The sequence below is a fragment of the Lepidothrix coronata genome, unplaced genomic scaffold (genome assembly GCF_001604755.1).
Source record: "Lepidothrix coronata isolate B3197 unplaced genomic scaffold, Lepidothrix_coronata-1.0 Scaffold44, whole genome shotgun sequence".
Classification (NCBI taxonomy): Eukaryota; Metazoa; Chordata; class Aves; order Passeriformes; family Pipridae; genus Lepidothrix; species Lepidothrix coronata.
In genome coordinates, this window is record NW_016690224.1 from 2,138,774 (window position 1) to 2,155,682 (window position 16,909).

Consider the following 16,909-nt stretch of genomic DNA (forward strand, 5'->3'; position numbering starts at 1 on the left):
GATCGAGCGCTGTTTCAGCGCGGCAGCGCCGAGCGCTCCCGCCACGTCCTCCCGGCGGGAGGATGGGAGAGACGGCGCTCCGGGAGCCTGGAGGGAGAGGCCGCTCTCCGGCAAGCCCTGCCCTCACCCGCCATGGCGGGCGGGCGAAACCAACGCCGGGGAGAGGCGGGGGGAGGGCATCTAGCGCGGAGCGCCGCGTCCACCCCAACGCCGCGCTGCCCGTCCACCCCCCCCCGCGCGGGGAGCGGTGGGACAGCTGCGGGCGGGACGTTCCATCCACCCGCCCGCGGAGGGGGGGGCGAGCAGCAGCTTCCGCTTTCTGTGCGTTCGCCGGTAGCGACGGAGTGAGGGGGACTGCGGGGACCCCCCCCTCCTCCCCCGCGCCGGCCGCGCTGTGGTTCGTCCCGGCCTCCCTGGAGGGACGGGGGGGCGGCTGAGGGGGCAGAGCGGGGGGATCCCGGGAGTGAGGGGTGCGGGGCACCGGGGCAGGGGAGAGCCCGGGAGCGGGGGGTGTGAGGGTGCTCAGGGGGAGGAGAGACCCCCCCCCAAGAGTTCGGACTGGGGCGGTGTCTCCCCAGGGAAGACCCTCAGGCTGCAGGGGGGTGCTCAAGAGCAGGGGACCCCCGAGTTTGTAGGGCAGCGGGGACCCCAGGAACGGGGGAGACCCTGGGGAGCGGGGGGCTGTGAGGAGGCGCTCAGGGGCAGGAGAGGTCTTCAGGAATTCGGGCCCGGGGATTGCCCAGGAGCAGGGGACCCCTAAGAGTGTGGGGATCACCGGCAGCAGGGGAGCCCCCCAGGCGTGCCGAGAGTGGGGTCTGGGGGGGTTTCCCAGGAGCAGGGCGTCCCCAGGGGTGGGGTTTTGCATGGGGTGAAGGGTTCACAGGGGCCGGGAGAGAGGAGGAGCTGCAGGGGTTCAGGGCTTGAGTAACTCGGGGTCTCCCGAATCCAGTGAGGGTCCCCGGCTCCCCCTGCCCACGTGTGAGCCGGGATGAGCTCCCCCGGCAGGGCCGACAGCGCCTTCCCCCTGCACGTCCTGGTCTGGAATAACGACTACAGGCGGCTGGAGCAGGAGCTGCAGGACAAGGTAAGGGCGGCCCGGGCACGGGGGGGGCCGAGGAGGGGCCATTGGTCCCAAAGAGCTCCTGCACAGTGCAGGGCTCGGTGCTCCCCACCCACTGCCGTGCCAGGGAGAAGCACCTTGGTGGTGCTGCCGGGTGTGCTGAGGGATCCCTGCGCTGCTCTGCCTGTTTATTTGTGGTGTGGAAGCGATGTAAGAAAGGCTCAGGGATATGCTTGACTTTAGGTAGTAAACATTGGTTTTGCATCTGTAAAACTCTGCTTGGAGCATTCCAGTGCAGCTGCAGAGAAGCTCTTTAGAAGGAATTAGGAGTCTCTGAAACAGCTCAAGAAGAGCAGCGGTGATGGACATTAGTTTATTTATTAAAATAATAAATGGTGCTTATCCCAATGGGAAGTCAACCTTCAGCAAAGGTGCCGCTGCCAAAGATCAAACCAGCCCCTGGCTTGCTGAGCACCAGCAGTTCTCATAGATTTGTTGCTGTCCAAGACTGGTGGCAGAGTTTTTATACTGGCTGGAATGTTTTCAGCATCTCTGGTAAAAAAAAAATAAAAAAAAATGGATCATTGTTCCATGCTGGAGAGTAGAAAACACAAAGCTGTCCCCTCTCTGGGAAAAAAAAAAAAAAAAAAATGGATCATTGTTCCATGCTGGAGAGTAGAAAACACAAAGCTGTCCCCTCTCTGGGACATAATGACGTAAGGAAACGGCCTGAAAAGCTGCAGTAGAGCTGGAGCAGCAAAAGCCCTCCTGCTGTGGGAAAGCTCTGACAGGGACTAGAGTGGGGTGCAGTTAATGAGCAGAGCTTGTTAATTAATTCTACCTGACACCACAAGTACATGAGCCCCAGGCCAGCTGTGCCACCTCCTGGCTGTCCACCTGCAGCACTAACGTCCACCTGAGTTACTAATGCCTGCTTGGAGCATGTTCCTGCCCTGCATTGGGAGGATCTTTGGAATGCAGTCACTTTTTATCTAATCTTATGCCTTAACAAACTCTTTAACCTCACTTGAACGTTGCTCCTGTGTAGTTATTTCTGTTCACCAGCGTTCTCACCTGGGAGGGTTTGCCATTAAACACAGCAGCTCCCAGCTGGGGAGTGCTGCTCCTCCCTTCATTCCCTGAGGAAGCCAGCAGCGTGTGGAGATGGGACGTGTCTGTCTCTTACTTCCTTTATCTGCTTTTAAACACCTTTTTTTTTTAAAGTGTTCCAAAGATACGTTTCCTCCCGCTTCCTTGGGATAAACTTCCTGCTGCCGGAGGGGCGTGTGAGGGAATTGGAGCCACTCACCAGCTGCAAACGGGGGTCGGGCCTGTGGGGACCAGGAACAGCAGCAAAGACAGTGGGGTGGGCACCCTTAGGGCCCTTTCCCTGTTGGTGCTGCAGGTGTTGGAGCTGTAAGAGGTGGGAAAACAAATTAATTAACGTTCCACCACAGAAGTGAAGATGCTTTAAACTGAAGCTTTCCCCACTCTGTGTGTGATATTCTGACTTACTGCTGTCAGATAACCCTGTTAACGTGCATAATAACCTTCTTTTCTCATTCTGCTATTGACTTTCCCCTTTTCCTTTAGTTATAGATGCTCTTCTGTTTCAAATCTCTAAGCTAATAGTGAAAAATGTGTAAGGTATGAGTATGTTGTGCTTGCATGTTTTGGATGTTTGTGCCTATGTAGTTAATTTTTTGTTCTAGTGACTTGTAGAGAATGCCCTCACTCCTCATTGTGCTGTGTGTGCTTTGTGAAACACCATCTGCTTCTGTCCTCTCCTAGAGTGCTGTCCAAAATCCGTGTCGTATGCCCTGTTGCTTTTTTTTCCTCCCTTTCCCCCCATTTTGTTGTACAGTTTAAGCCTCTTTTAGGCTTTTTTGGGGTCTCAGGCTGTTGGCTGTCTGTGGGGTGATGGACATGGACTAGAACTCCTGTCTCCTCCTGAAAACAACCCTTCTGGGGGAAAATAATGACAGAAAAAGAAATGAGAAGCGTCAACGAGAACTCACATCCCACAGTGATGTTTTTGTGCCCTTTATAGGCCCCGCTCTGCTTCTCGTCTTATTTCCGTGGGGAAGCGAGATGGCCCCGCAGAAGGGCAGTGCAGGAGTGTTTGGGAACGGGTGCGTGGGAATGCCAGGGAATATTGACTCCTGGATTAGCACTGTGTTTGTGTAAGCCCTGATGAGCTGCATTACTCCTCTCTGGGACACCCAACAGGATGTTGACCAGCGGGATCCGCGGGGCCGGACCTTGTTGCACTTGGCTGTTTCCCTGGGTTACTTAGAGTCTGCCCGAGTCCTCCTGCAGCACAAGGCAGATGTGACCAAGGAGAACGCACAGGGATGGACAGGTGAGGCCAGCCTGGGCAGCAGGAGCCCGGGGTGATACTTCTCAGCAGCACGTGCTGTATTTTTTGCTGTTATGCGGATCTTGGTCAGAAAGCGAAGTGAAACGAGGCAGTGTCTGTGTTTCTTTCAGTTTTGCACGAGGCTGTCAGCACAGGGGATCCAGAGATGGTCCAGATGATCCTGCAGCATCGAGACTACCAGCAGGCCTTCATGACCCTTGGAGGAGTTCCTGAGTTACTCCAGAAAATTAATGAGGTAATTATTTCATGTAAACCTCTCACTCCAGACTGAATTCATTGCTATTCTCGTTCAAGTAGTTCAGTGAACTCCAGTCAGCTGGGTAACTGTGTTTTGTTCCAACCTGTGTATTCCATAGTGCTGAGGGAGATGGAGGCTTTTCCTTGACTTTACTTTGAAATCCTTAGTTATGAGGATTAAGGACTGCAACACTGGAGGCTGAATCTGGAAGGTGTTGCTGCCTTTCTAGTATAATAAGGAAGAACAGCCCCCCAGAAAGCAGCAGGGGCAGCCAGTGGCTTTTGTGTTTGCCAGTTTCAATTTCAGTTTTAGCATTCACTTAGCATTTCTCCACTTCTGCTCTTTTTTTGTTTTCCTTTATCTAAAATGCTCACGAGAAACACTGCTCTGAATGTCAAACTATTTCATGAAGTGTTCATCAAGTGTTTTCCTTTTCCAGACTCCTGACTTTTATGTGGAAATGAAATGGGAGTTCACTAGCTGGGGTAAGAATAATCCTGCTCCTCATTACCTCTTAACAAGCTGCAGAAATGAGCTACAAATGTCCCACGAAATACACGGGGAAATATCTGCTCCTCAGAATCCTCCTCTTTTCTCTCTCAAAATAACCTCTTGTATTTTTGTTGCACAATTATTCTTTGTTTCCTGTTTATCGGGTTGGTTGTTTCTTGGTTGAGAGTTTAGCTGTTGCAGTTGCTGAAGCCTTTCCTTGGGGTTTGTTTACCTGTCCCTGGCCATCCATGACTAAGTGATAACATCTCATCTATGGATGCACAGGGTCCTTGGGAGGTACCTGCTTTTCTCTTCAAGGAATGAACACTGAGCCTCACAGCTGATTAGATATCCCAAATATCAAACTATTAGACTGCTAGAGATGGGGTTTATGTCGCTTCACATCTTCTAGTCTCAACAAGTGTTCGCTTGAGTTAGGTGGGTTTTGTTCCTGAGCTGGTTGTTCCTGATCTCGCCCCCTCTGGAATAATGATCCCAGGGCTGAGCAATCCTGTGTCAGGGATGTGGCTGCTGCTGGAGTTCTCTGTGCTGCACCTCTTGACTGTTTCCTGTTTCCTTCTGTCTCCTGATTCCCTGCAGTGCCCCTGCTCTCCAGGGTGTGCCCGAGCGACGTGTGCCGGATCTGGAAGAGCGGGGCCAAGCTGCGCGTGGACATGACCTTGCTGGGCTTCGAGAACATGACCTGGGAGAGGGGCAGGAGGAGTGTCATCTTCAAGGGAGGGGGTAAATACTTCAGCCTCTCCAATCCCCAGGCACTGTGTGAGCACAATGAGGAATCTGATTTTGCACAAAAAGTGCAAAGCTGAGTTTTGTAAGAGATTTATACGTATATTCACGAGAGTCTCACAGAGATACTGGTTTGTCATGGCTTGATTTCTTTCAGTAAATACGAGGTAAAAATTTGGTGATAGGGCTAAAATTTGACTTCAGTATTTTACTCAGTTTCCCCTCCAAATAAAAAATAATTTTAGCTCCAGCTCCAATTTGATCCCAGCTGAGTTCAAATACAGTGAGGTGGCACCCACCCGGGTTTGATGCACAACATATCCCCAGCTTTTCGTTCTGGAACGCTCGTGATGAGGTTTTTAACTTGAAACGTGGTGTTTCCAACAGACACAGGGGGCTGGGCAGAGGTCATTGTGATCAACCATGACGAGAAGTATGTTATGACAGAGAAGTTTGAGATTTCCCAGCACATGAAGCGTTTGATTTTGGGATCGATGACACCAAACAGAAAAGGTGTGGAAAGACGCCTCACATCTCCAATTATTAGCACGTGCCTTGATACCAAAAACATTGCTTTTGAGAGGTAAGGTATAAAGTTCCTCGTAACAAATTAAAATTGTGAGATTATGGATGGTCATGATAGGAAAAAAAAGCTTTAAAAACAAACTCAAAAGCCTTTGGAATTAATTTTTTTAGGGCTAGATTTGAAATCACTTTAAACTTCACATACTGTTACATAAAGAAATTTGATTTGGTGAACTTGCCACTATTGCTTGGCAGAAAGTTCCCAGTAATCATTTGCAGAAAGCTTCCAGTTTATCATAGTAACAAGATAAAATCATTAAGGTTGGAAAATACCTCTAGGATCATTAACTCAATGTTAATGGCTCATTACAAATTTGCATTTCACCCAAATCCATGTGCCGAAACCAATGGACAAGAACTTGCATTTTGTGGCTAATAAGTCCAATCTCTCATGAATGCTTTAAATAAATGTGTATAGTGTGTCTTCCTTGATTACTACACATTTATCCAGTTGTCTGGGGTTAATAATCTGTCAAATGTTGTTTAAAATCAATTTTAGAAGAACAGGCTGGGGATTGTATAGAAATGCAGCTGTTTAGACACTGATGGTGTTCACTTCTTGTCAGAACCACATCTGGATTCTGGGTCTGGAAGACAGAAAAAGCAGAAGGTGTCAGTGGTTATGAAGCCAAGGTAAAGCCTGTTCTGTTCTTCCAAGAGGTCTTACAGCAATCTGAAGTGGGGTTGTGTTTTGCCTGTATTTCCTGAATATGGCAGGTCTAAAAATTCCCATTGAGGGATGTGTTGTGTTGCCAGCAGAACTGGGCAGGGGTGAGGAACTTCCAGGCTGCCAGGCTTGTGGGAGGGGTTGGAGCCTGTGTACAGGAAGGTCAGCAGGGTATAGAGGAGAGGGGGGATTGAAGAGGGGAGAAGAGGGACAGAAGATCCAGCAGAGCTGCCAGCACTCCTTCCTTCCAAAAACTGACACTTAACTCATTCTTGAACATTGTCTTTGTTTCACTGTGTAAAACATGAGGAACCTCTTGAATTGCCCTGAGCACTCTCTAATAACAGCACTGCAAGGCACCAGCAGCCTCCTGATGCCATGAGTTGCATCATGACTTCATGAATTAGCCCCTGCTCCTGAGTCACAGCTGTTTAGAATGGTTCCATCTGATGCTGTTTTTGTCCTTGATTTCACCTCAGTGAAGTATTTCTGAAAATAGCTTTAGCAACCTTACTGTGGTAGGAATTTGAGTTCAGAATCACAAAATTTAATTTTTCTGATTCACAAGTCTGTGTTTACTCCAGGTTTGGGAATTTGTGCAATGAGTTACATTTTGTAATTTCACTTAGCAGAAGAATAAATGCTGAGTAGCTTTTACATTTGTGTGAAGGCTTTTCCTGATAAGAGTGCAGGACTGTTCAGTTGGACAGGGGGTTCATTAGTGTTCCTGCAGAACTAAACTCACTAAATATCATTTGGGAGGTCTTATAAGTGATCTAAGTGATCTCTGTTTAGAAAAAGCATCTGACTTTCTTTCTCCATTCCCTCTTAAAATCTCTTCTTTCCAGCAAGCTTGGAAATGCCTAGTTTTGAGGTTTGTTTAGTCAGTTTTGTGCACGGGGTGTTTTACTGCAGAAAACTCACTTGTTTAACCTGTGATGCTGCTTGGTTTTTGTCCCTGTGTTTTTTCAAGGTCTACATGGCAAACAACGTGAACGTGGTCACACGAATCCGCACGGAACATTTAACAGAGGAGGAGAAGAGGAGATATAAAGGTATTTTTCCCATAGGTCAATTGGAAACAAGTAGAACCTTTTGGCTCTCTGATACCTTCTCTGTGTGACTGCAGAAGAACTGAGCAGACAGACAAGGGAAATTCTTTTCTTGATGACTTTGCTTTACTTTCCCATGTTATATGTCTGAAAGAGCTCAATACTCAACCCCTAACCTACAAATGAACCTGTATTTATCCCAGCTCTATTTAGAGGAAAGCAAAGCCCTTCAAACCTGCTGAAAGTTTATTGACAGTTTTAAAAGGTTGCACTTTTCTGCTCTGGAATGTATTCCTGCCTGTACTTTGCATTGGCAGCAGTTACAAAATTCACAGAGGCCTTGTTTGCTTGGAGGTTTTGTTTCATTTTGGTCCACTAATTTCTTCTGGTATTTGAATTAGAGTACAGGGTAACCAGCTAGTTAACTTTATATGGAAGTTCTCCTACCCTGGGGCCACTGTGAGACATTGGGAATCATACAGGTGTCTGCTAATCATAGAAACCACTAAAAAAATCTTTGCCTCTATTCTGTGTATTGTACCTATTTCATACTGACAGCTCTAGGTCCTGGGCTTGTCTGGCAAAACTCACAGGAAATAGGAACAACTTATTTCACTTTGGGTTGGAGGACTGGCTGTTAGCCTGGCCTGTATGCACATTTTGCTGCTAATTAATAGTAATAAGTGTTTTTGTTTTCCCTCCTGTTAGCTGAAGCTGACAGGAACCTCCTGGACTCATTCCTGGGGACAGTGGAGCATGAATATGGTGCTCAGGTGAGTGTCTGATGTCAGCACAGGTCACTGCAGCACAGAGATCCATCCCAGTAGGAACTCCAGGTGTGTGGAATCACCTCTTGTTTCCTTAGTTTGGCAGCAATTTTGATTATGAGGTTTAAATTTCCCCTACGGATGTTTTTGTTTGGTTTAAGCGCTCAAATGTTCTGGATGAATAGCAGGTACCTCCTTCTTGGAGGAAAACCACGTAACCCCTGCTGCTCTGAAATGTCTGCATAATGATTCCAAACTGAAAGGGGAAATTTAGGCATGATATATTGAAAAAAATATTCCCTGTGAGGGTAGTGAGGCCCTGGCACAGGTTGCCCAGAGAAGCTGTGGCTGCCCCATCCCTGGAATTGTCCAAGGCCAGATGGGACAGGGCTTGGAGCAACCTGGGTAAGTGGAAGGTGTCCCTGCCCATGGCAGGGGATGGAATGGGTTGGGCTTTAAGGTCCCTTCCAAACCAAACCAGCCCGTGATTCTCTGTGGCTTTAGAAACTCCCCTGCATCTGTACATACTAAAGAACAGCAGATAATGGATTTGCTGTCTCTGTGTCAGGATTGCACACTTACATGGATCTAGAGACTTTAGTTTCAAACACCCCATCAGAGTTTTGCCTTTAGTACAGGATTTGGGGTCTGGAAATGCTGTGGCTCCTGTGTGTGTTTCTGTTTTGTTTCCAGCTTCAAAATATTTTAAGTCGATTCTTCCTGTCTCTAAAATACTTGGAGATTTTTACCCTCAGTAGAAACTAGTCTAATAACAGCTTGTATTTATGGCTGGTGTCACTGGTGTAGAATATATAAATGTATAAAACAGAATGTATAAAATAGAGAAGGAGAGTTACTTCACAAGAGCTAACCTGGAAGTTTCCTGTAGTAGCCACTGTCTGTTTCTTTTATACTTTTTGAGTTGTTTTTTTTTTTTCACTCTTTCCTTCCAGAGTACGACCAAGACAACAGAGTGTGCTGCAACTAACAATCCCACTGCTATTACTCTGGAGGAATACTTTGACCCAGAGTTTGATTTGAAAGGCAGAGACATAGGAAGGCCAAAGGAAGTCACCATTCGAACACAGAAGTGAGAAATACCATTTTAACTGTTTCTGGTTTGTCTTTTCCCAGTTATCTGGTCTCTGGAAACCACGTTTACAAATATCCAGTGTGGTTTTTCCCAGCTTTCACAGTTAATCATAAGATCTTTAAGTATTCAGCCGTAATCTATTTTTACTTCCACTGAGTCAAAGAAAACATTTGGACTAGTGCTGTAACTTGTTAGTGATCTCCTGTTACTGCCCAACTGCCTGTTTTGCTTTGCATATGTTCCTAAACTGTGAATTTAGGATGTTTTTATGCTACTTTCTCTCTCAGATTTAAAGCAACCTTGTGGATGAGTGAGAAGTTCCCCTTGTCTCTTACGGAACAAGTCACCCCAATCATCGACCTGATGGCCAGAACTAGTGCTCATTTTGCCAGACTTAGGGATTTCATCACTCTGGACTTCCCACCCGGATTTCCTGTCAAAATTGGTAATATTTGGCAATTTTTATTGTAGCATCTTCGTAAATTCTGAATGACCAGTACAGAAGTGTAATCTCAAAGACAGTGTCATTTCAGTGACAGTGAGCTGTTGCCAGCCCTTTCCTCTTAACTTTGCTGCCTTAAATTTGCCAATCTTATTATTAAATATGAGATTTAGAGAGAGATTGAGAATAACTAAGGGCAGCTTCTTGGTGAAGTGAGTTACTGTGTGCTTTGTCATTACAAGAATATATCCCATGAACATGTAAGGGTCTGATGTAGGTGTGGAAGTGAGTGAGAGTTCTCTTTTTGACGGAAATCTTGTTCTCTTACAGAAATTCCCCTGTTTCACGTGCTGAATGCCCGAATCACATTTGCAAATGTCAACAGCTGCAGGACAGCTGAGAAAAGCTCCTCACAGGTGGCTGGAGGTGCACAGTGTGAAGCAGGTAAGGAGTGGAAAGGGGCAGTGATCTCACCTTTTACATCTCTGTCAGTGGAATGTACTGAGGGGAGAGATGAGGAATGGCAGGGAATGAAACATTGACAGGTGAGGGGGAGCTGCACTGTGTTAGAGTGTGTGACACTGATCCTGCTGACCCATCCTGCCCCTTCCTGCCTGCCAGACTGGCTGAACCCAGCTCCAGAAAGCTCTCCTGAGTATTTTGAGCTGTGAATTCTGGTGCAGGTTATTGCTGTGGGAAGTGGAACTCAAAATTGCTGTAAGTGATTTCAGAAAGAAGTGGATTACATTTGAGTAAGATGTTCATAGCTGTGTATATCCAGTGATCCTCTGTCCTGTGAGCTGCTGCAGATCCATTCATGAGGAATAACTTCAGAAGAGCCACTGCAGAATTTATCTTTTGCAGGTCCCCCCCACCCCCATCTGGTTTTGTCAGAGTTCAGGCACCTCAGTGCTCTGCTATTAGGTGTATCACTTCACATCATCCAAAAAAAGGACTCTGCACTGTTTTGGTTTGCCACAGGCTTTCAAAGCCTCTTGGTGTATTTAGCCAGGTGGTTTATCTGTATTTTTGCACTTAATTATGCATAAACATCAGAATTCTTTATGTCACAACTTGTAGAAATAATACTTCTGCCATGTTTGCAACTGTGTTTGGCTTCTGTAGGTGCTGGTTTTGAGGTGGACCAGTCGGTGTTTGAGATCCCAGAGTCCTACCACGTCCAGGACGATGGCAGGAACATACACGTGCCGGATGAAGAGTATGAGATCATGCAGTTTGCCATCCAGCAGAGTTTGCTGGAATCTGGAGGAAGTAAAGTAAGTGTGCTGGAATCTGGGCAGTGACAGGTTTGGTGAGGATGGTGCAGATATAGGTGAAGGAAACCAGTGTGGGACTTGTTTTTCTAAGACCTCAGAAGATGAAAATCACGTATTTCAAAGAAGAAATAAGAGTGATTTAAGGGTGGCTTTCAAAGAGTTGCTCTGCAGATCTGGTAACTGCTGTGGAATTGTGTCTTTCCCCACCTGTAGGAATTGGGGGCAGATTCCAATGGAGCAGTTGCATATTCCCAGGACTTCGATATACAGTATCAGAGGTAACTAACTTTTTTCACATCAAGCCAAGCAGTGACAGAGTGAAAAAACCCACCTCAGTAGCATGAAGCAGTATGGCAGGTTTTTTTGTTTATGTGGGTAGCAGATGCACAGAACCTGAGGTCTCTTGTTGTGCTTCTTCCAACTTTTACTTTTCCAGGAAGCAAGAGCTCCAAACTGGGCCTCCCTGGTTTCTGTAGTGTAGCTCTTCCCAGCTGTGGGACTGGTGTGGGCACACAACAGGTTCTTTACCCAACAAACAAACGCAGTCCTTCTGTTCTGCTCTGAATTTGATCCCTCTGGGTTGAATGTTTGACTGTTAGATGCTGCAATCCTCAGGGCAGCTCTTCTTTCTTTTCAAAATCTTCATGTAATCCTTAAAAACTCAACATGTGTTTCATGGACACATAAGAATATGCTCTAGTGTCTGTCAGGTTTTCCTGCAGACTCTGTGCACACCAGGAACTGAATCTTCTGGGTTCTTTTGTACATGGGAAGTCATGTTGCCTTTAAACCAGGCGAGGATGCTTTTAGAGGCCCATTGAAAATACAACTGTTTGTATCTATGAAAGCTTCAAAGAGCAGGTTTGACACTGGGAATTTGACACATGTGAGAACAGCTGCTCTCTTGTCCTCAAGCTGCTTTCTGTCTTCTGGGAGAGATTTTCAGCTTTGTGGGTCTAAAACAGTTGCCGGGAAGGATCAGTGCAGGAAATGTCACATTGGCTCTGTCTCTTTTACTTATCAGAGTTGTTTTTCTCCATCAGGGCACTGCAGGAGAGCCTTATGACAAGCTCGGGGAGCTCCCACTGCAGCAGCCCCAGTGAACCTTCCAGCTTTGAGAAAGACTTGCAGCTTGCCATGGAATTGTCTGTCCGGGAGCAGGAGGAGCAGGAGAAGCAGCGTCAGGAAAAGGAAGATGCAGAGCTTCAGCAAGTGCTACAGCTTTCTCTTGTGGAAAAATAACTCCTCAGTGACCTCCTGAAGTAAGGATGACCAAATCTGTGTAAAACTGAAGGTTTTTGGGGCTGTCAGTCTAAAGACCACTCCTGGATTGCTTAAGGAAACATTTCACCTGCCTTTTAAGTTGGCATCAGCAGCTACAAAAAGCTGACTTATTTTCATTTGAGGGAGTTTCAGATCACAGGACTCTGCATTTGGCTCCTCAACGGTGCAGTCTTAGCTTTGAAGGAAATGCTTTTATCTAAACTTATTTATTGAAGAGCAGATGGAAGTTTTGCTTTAGCATCAGGATATAGGATTGCAGTAAAGCTTGAAAACCTGATTTTTAGGGAGTTCAGGAGGGAAACTTCATTACTTACCAAAGAAATACTCATTTGCTTCATTATTTCTCAGTAATTCAAAGCCATTGCCTGTTTCTTCCAGCTGTTACAGAGAGCATCTCCCTGCCTACACACACACACACACACACACACACACACACGGTAGTTCTTCATGCTGACAGATGTTTTCTGTTAGTTTTGTTTATATATGTGGTTCTCTCTCCTCTAGTTACTGGGATTTGGGCACATGCTCCTGCTTAAGAGGAATAATTTTATACTTGAACGGCTCCAGATTAAAACTAGTGCTTTCTGAAAAAGGACAAAACAAATAGCCAGTAAAATTTTAGATCCTCAAATGGGACCATCTGCCCAGTAAAGCAGCAGTTCCTGCAGTGATTCCAAACCAGCTCGTTCCCATGGTCAGAGGGCAGCAAGAAAATATGGGATAGATACAGGTGCTTCTTTGGGATCACTTGGTGTGTGCCTGAGTGTGGGTGCTAAATGCCACCAGGAAAAGAATCCAGGTGAGATTTTATTGTATCCTTATGGGAAGAGAAGTTTTAATTCTGTCATCTGGAAGGGAAACATGTGTTGCTTTTTAAAACCCCAACGCTCATTCTTCATGTGAATACATCTATTTTTTTATCTGAACGTTTTTATTGATTTTAAACCAAGCCACTAGGCCTACGCTCCTAAAACTGGTCTCGTAACGATTCCCAGGTCAGTTTTAACCAGCTTTCCTCAGGTTTTTGGCCATACAGGATGTTTGTAGCTCTTTTATCTGCACTTCTGTCAGTGTTTACAGTACTCACACTGTGACTCTCAAGTGCACTCCACAAGTACACGATGAACAGCCACAGGAAAGCCTTACAGTTGTTAAATGTGAGCAATATTCCTCTGCTCTGGCTGGCAGGAGTGGAGGAACCTATGGTACCCCTGCTCTGAGCTTGCTCCTAACCCTGCTCCTGTTCCTCAGGCTAAACAGGGCAGTTCTGGGTGACCAGCTATTAATTAACCAGTATAAGATCACTATAAAATGGACTTGATCATAACCAGTGGGATAGTTGGTAACTTGGAACCCTATTTTAAACCAATAATCCATTGTTTTACATAGGAAATTATTAAAATTCCTTCAGTGTGCACTAGGACTGGCCTCTCCACACTGGTGGTGTCCTCTGGTACAGCTTCATTCCCTAAAAACAGCTTCCTGGGTGCTGCAGGAGCGGGGACTGTCCTGCACAGGAGCAGTGGGCTGGGTTGGAATTGCACCTTTCTTTGAAAAGGGGATTACTGTGACTCTCACAGTTGGGGAAAAAGGGAATAATCCTTGTGTTGAGCTCCTGACAAGGTTGGAGGTAGGAGATGAAACCCTGGGTGTTTCCTCCAGTGGGAATAAAGAGTGCTGTTGCCTTTACACACCCAGCTGTCTGGCAGTGCCTGTCTTCTGTTAAGCATTTCACAGGTTACAGGAGGGGTAAAAATAATCATTTTTCAAGCTGACTTGTTCTGGGTTTGTATTTAAACTAAAGAACATTGAGCACTTTCAGTTTGAAGTTTTGTTATGCTACTGCTTCTTAGTCTGGGACTGTAAAATAAATGGGATTTGCTTTTGGGTTTTTTGCTTTCTATCACGTTTGTATCATTCCAGCTAAACTAGAATGCCCTGCTTCCCTCACCCAGGTGCTGCTTTTCTTAAAGCTTGACCTTCAACCCATACAGTGTAAGATGGATCCTCTGTGTGTGTTGGAAATAAAACCAAAAGCACAGCACATGTTACACCACACACAAGGATTTTTTCAAATCTGGTATCTGGAGTCTGTTTTAATAAGTATTTTGTGGCATTTTTGTACATTAAAGTGACATTATCATCTATGAAATTCTCAAAGGTAGTTCTGGTTTAGTCTGAATCAGGCACACAATCCCCAGAATCACTCTTGAAACATTTTCAGCCAAGTTTTGAGTCTTCCTGTCTTGAAAAAGGGGATCAGGTCAACACAGATCTAAGGCAGTGAAAGGCAGGGGGTTAATTTTTGTTTGCATCTTCTTGTGAGTAAGAGAGATGAGGAGAGGGTTCAGATATGTTTAATACTGATGCCACTATTGCTGTGTAACAGCTGATTACAACTTCTCTTTCTGAGGAAGCTGGAGGCTGACGTAGCAAAGAGAAGCTCAGCACTACAAACACTTAGAGCTTGTTCTAAAACTATAACCAGCTTTAAAAGTTCTTTAATCTCATGCTGCTTCTTTCTGAAAGCAGGACCGAGAATGTGCTTTTTCTGTACTTTTGACTTGTTGTTTCAAGGCTCTTTACAACAGTAATTCCTGATTTTCTTTATTTGGAAACCCTTCTTACACTGCTTTGGCTGAGCTTTGGTTCGTGACTGAACTGCTGGTAACTGCACGAGGCTTGCAGGATGAGCTTTCACTGCACTGTTAACAGCTCCTTGCTAACAAACATCCATGGAAACCTTCCCCCAGCACTGCCCTCCCATTCCCTCACTGCTGAAAGCAGGGTAGGAACTGTGAGGTGACCAGAGGTGAGAATAGGGGCAGCCTCCTCCCTCTGTACAGTACAGGCCAGTTAATAACGAACAGCACATCCATGAATAAATAAGAGTCTAGATTGTTTACTGAGCTCTTTATTTGTACAAAGAGGCATGGCAGGGAGTGAAGAATGAAAGCAAACAGGAATGCTGCTCCAGGGAACACGGAGTGTGGCTGGGAGCTTCACCATCCACCCCCGTGAGCAGCACAGACTGCAGGCCAGGCTTTACAGCAGATGAAGGACTGAGAAAAATCAAGGATACAGGAATCAGTGAGCAAAAAAAGGAGCAGAAAGCAATAGAACAGCGCTGCCTTGCTTCCCCACTCTCGTTTTATTTGGATTAAGAACTCATTCTGTTCTAGGGGAGCTTCCTACTCTCATTTCACCAACTGAGCAGCAGCAAAGAAGTTCCCCCCGTTCAATGCCAGTGGTTGGTGTCCTTCAAATGGAAGGGAAAACACCTCAGATGCAGCACAAGGGGTTAGACAAAAGCTCAACACAAATGTTCTGGAAGTTACATTTTAAGACACTAAATAAATTACTAACAAAACCACCTCTATGTTAAATACCAAAGTAATAATTAGTAAAATCCAGTTACTACTCGTAGCAGTGCAAAACAAAATAGCAGCATTTGTATGAGTGGGATTCAGTGTAAACACTTGGATTTGTTACTGAAAATGCATAAATGGGTCTGGCTGGAGCTCAAACACTTCCAGAGAGCCTGAGCCTGGCAGGTCCCAGCATCTGCCTGGCTTGCAGACCTTTGAAGGCTCCTGTTTCCAGGAGGACGGTGACCAGCACATGCTGGAAACCCTCACCTGCACCCCAGTTCCAAACAGGTTCAGCAGGGCTGGTTTGGTATGAGGCTGTTTGGGCCAAGAGTTAAAGCAAATAACGTTGGGAATGACAAGCCTAGCCCTGAACAGCTACACCAGGATCGGGTGTTTCTGCTCAGAGGCAAGAACATGCCAAACCCCTTCCACCCCCCCCACTGCTGTGGTGAGTCACTGAGCCTTTGCCTTTGGGCCATTTTTGATCGGTTTGGGTTGGAAGGGACCAGAAAGCTCATCCTGTTCCAACCCCCTGCCACGGACGGGGACACCTCCCACTCGACCAGGTTGCTCCAAGCCCTGTCCAACCCCCGAGACTCAGCGTTCAAACAAGAAACTGAAATAATGGGAAAACAAACGTGGCTGTGGTGTGACCGAGCGCGTGGACCTGCTCCTCGGACGATGTTCTTGTGCTGATCCAGGCCCCGGGCGCCCACATGCACCGGGGATGCTCCCGAGTACATCCTATAGGATCATCCTCGCCGAAACGCTGCAATTTGGGAGTAAGGGGCGTTGCTCCAGACCCTCCTCACAGCCAGCCGGGTTTGCTGCGAACACGCTGCCGGGAGCTCCAGGAGTCCGTTCGCTGAGGGCCGGGGTGTGATTTCCAGCCCACGGACAGGCCCTCGCCGAAAGCAACGTCACGATGGAGCCACACGATGCAGCGCGGGACAAGACGGGCGAAAAGCCACCTCCGCATGGTCGGGAGATCGCCGGCGGCGGCGGGACAGCGGGTACCACATGGGAGAACCGGACGGGACCAGAGCAGGGGTGGGACGGTGGGTACCAGGCGGGAGAACAGGTGGGATGCAGCATTCCCTCGATGCCCCGGCAGGTCCCGCTCCGCTACCGCCGCCGCACGGGCCGGTACACGCAGATGGCCATGAGGATGATGGTGAGCAGGAGGGCGCTGAGGATGCTGCCCAGCAGCACTGCGGCGGGAAAAGAAACAGCGTTAATTAAACACCGACAACTCACTCCCGAGCCCCGGACGGGCTGTGCCCGGTGCCCCCCGCTCCTCACCCAGGTTCTGGTGCTGCAGCACCGCGTAGGGCCGGCTGCGCTCCGCCGGGCCCGGGGACAGCGCCCAGCCCCGCGCCGCCGACAGCCCCATCGCGACAGCCGCGACACAGCACGGCCCGAGCGGCCCCAGCCCCGCCGCCCCCCGGGCTTTG

At 47.3% G+C, this 16,909-nt stretch overlaps 1 protein-coding gene and 1 long non-coding RNA gene across 8 annotated transcripts; one reads left to right on the forward strand and one right to left on the reverse strand.

Annotated features, from left to right (window-relative positions):
• The first annotated feature begins 303 nt into the window (after window positions 1–303).
• ANKRD13A (ankyrin repeat domain 13A) lies at window positions 304–14,231 on the forward strand. 7 transcript variants are annotated; one of them, XM_017814334.1, is made up of 16 exons: window positions 304–321; window positions 950–1,084; window positions 3,290–3,422; window positions 3,551–3,675; window positions 4,118–4,163; window positions 4,771–4,950; window positions 5,305–5,500; window positions 6,069–6,135; window positions 7,143–7,224; window positions 7,930–7,994; window positions 8,942–9,078; window positions 9,369–9,526; window positions 9,854–9,967; window positions 10,649–10,800; window positions 11,014–11,078; window positions 11,844–14,231. In XM_017814334.1, exons 2-16 carry the CDS (start codon window positions 989–991, stop codon window positions 12,040–12,042), a joined length of 1,815 nt encoding a protein of 604 aa, XP_017669823.1. In that variant the 5' UTR covers window positions 304–321; window positions 950–988; the 3' UTR covers window positions 12,043–14,231. The 7 variants fall into 7 exon arrangements, with proteins under 7 accessions (XP_017669823.1, XP_017669822.1, XP_017669821.1 ...); XM_017814333.1 differs by lacking the exon at window positions 304–321 and adding an exon at window positions 346–397; XM_017814332.1 differs by lacking the exon at window positions 304–321 and adding an exon at window positions 398–470.
• Window positions 14,232–14,982: 751 nt separating this feature from the next.
• Window positions 14,983–16,869, reverse strand: LOC108497031. The gene is made up of 2 exons (XR_001874675.1): window positions 16,758–16,869; window positions 14,983–16,666 (listed from the first exon to the last, which is right to left on the reverse strand). It is a non-coding gene; the product is annotated as an uncharacterized LOC108497031 (long non-coding RNA).
• Between the last annotated feature and the right edge of the window lie 40 nt (window positions 16,870–16,909).

What these genes read in the sequence shown, in the direction of transcription:
- ANKRD13A (XM_017814334.1), top strand. Translation starts at nt 989, where the DNA reads ATGAGCTCCCCCGGCAGGGCCGACAGCGCCTTCCCCCTGCACGTCCTG. An exon ending in CTCCAATCCCCAGGCACTGT is followed by an intron (nt 4,951 to 5,304) that starts GTGAGCACAATG and finishes TGTTTCCAACAG; the next exon opens with ACACAGGGGGCTGGGCAGAG. An exon ending in CGGATTTCCTGTCAAAATTG is followed by an intron (nt 9,527 to 9,853) that starts GTAATATTTGGC and finishes GTTCTCTTACAG; the next exon opens with AAATTCCCCTGTTTCACGTG.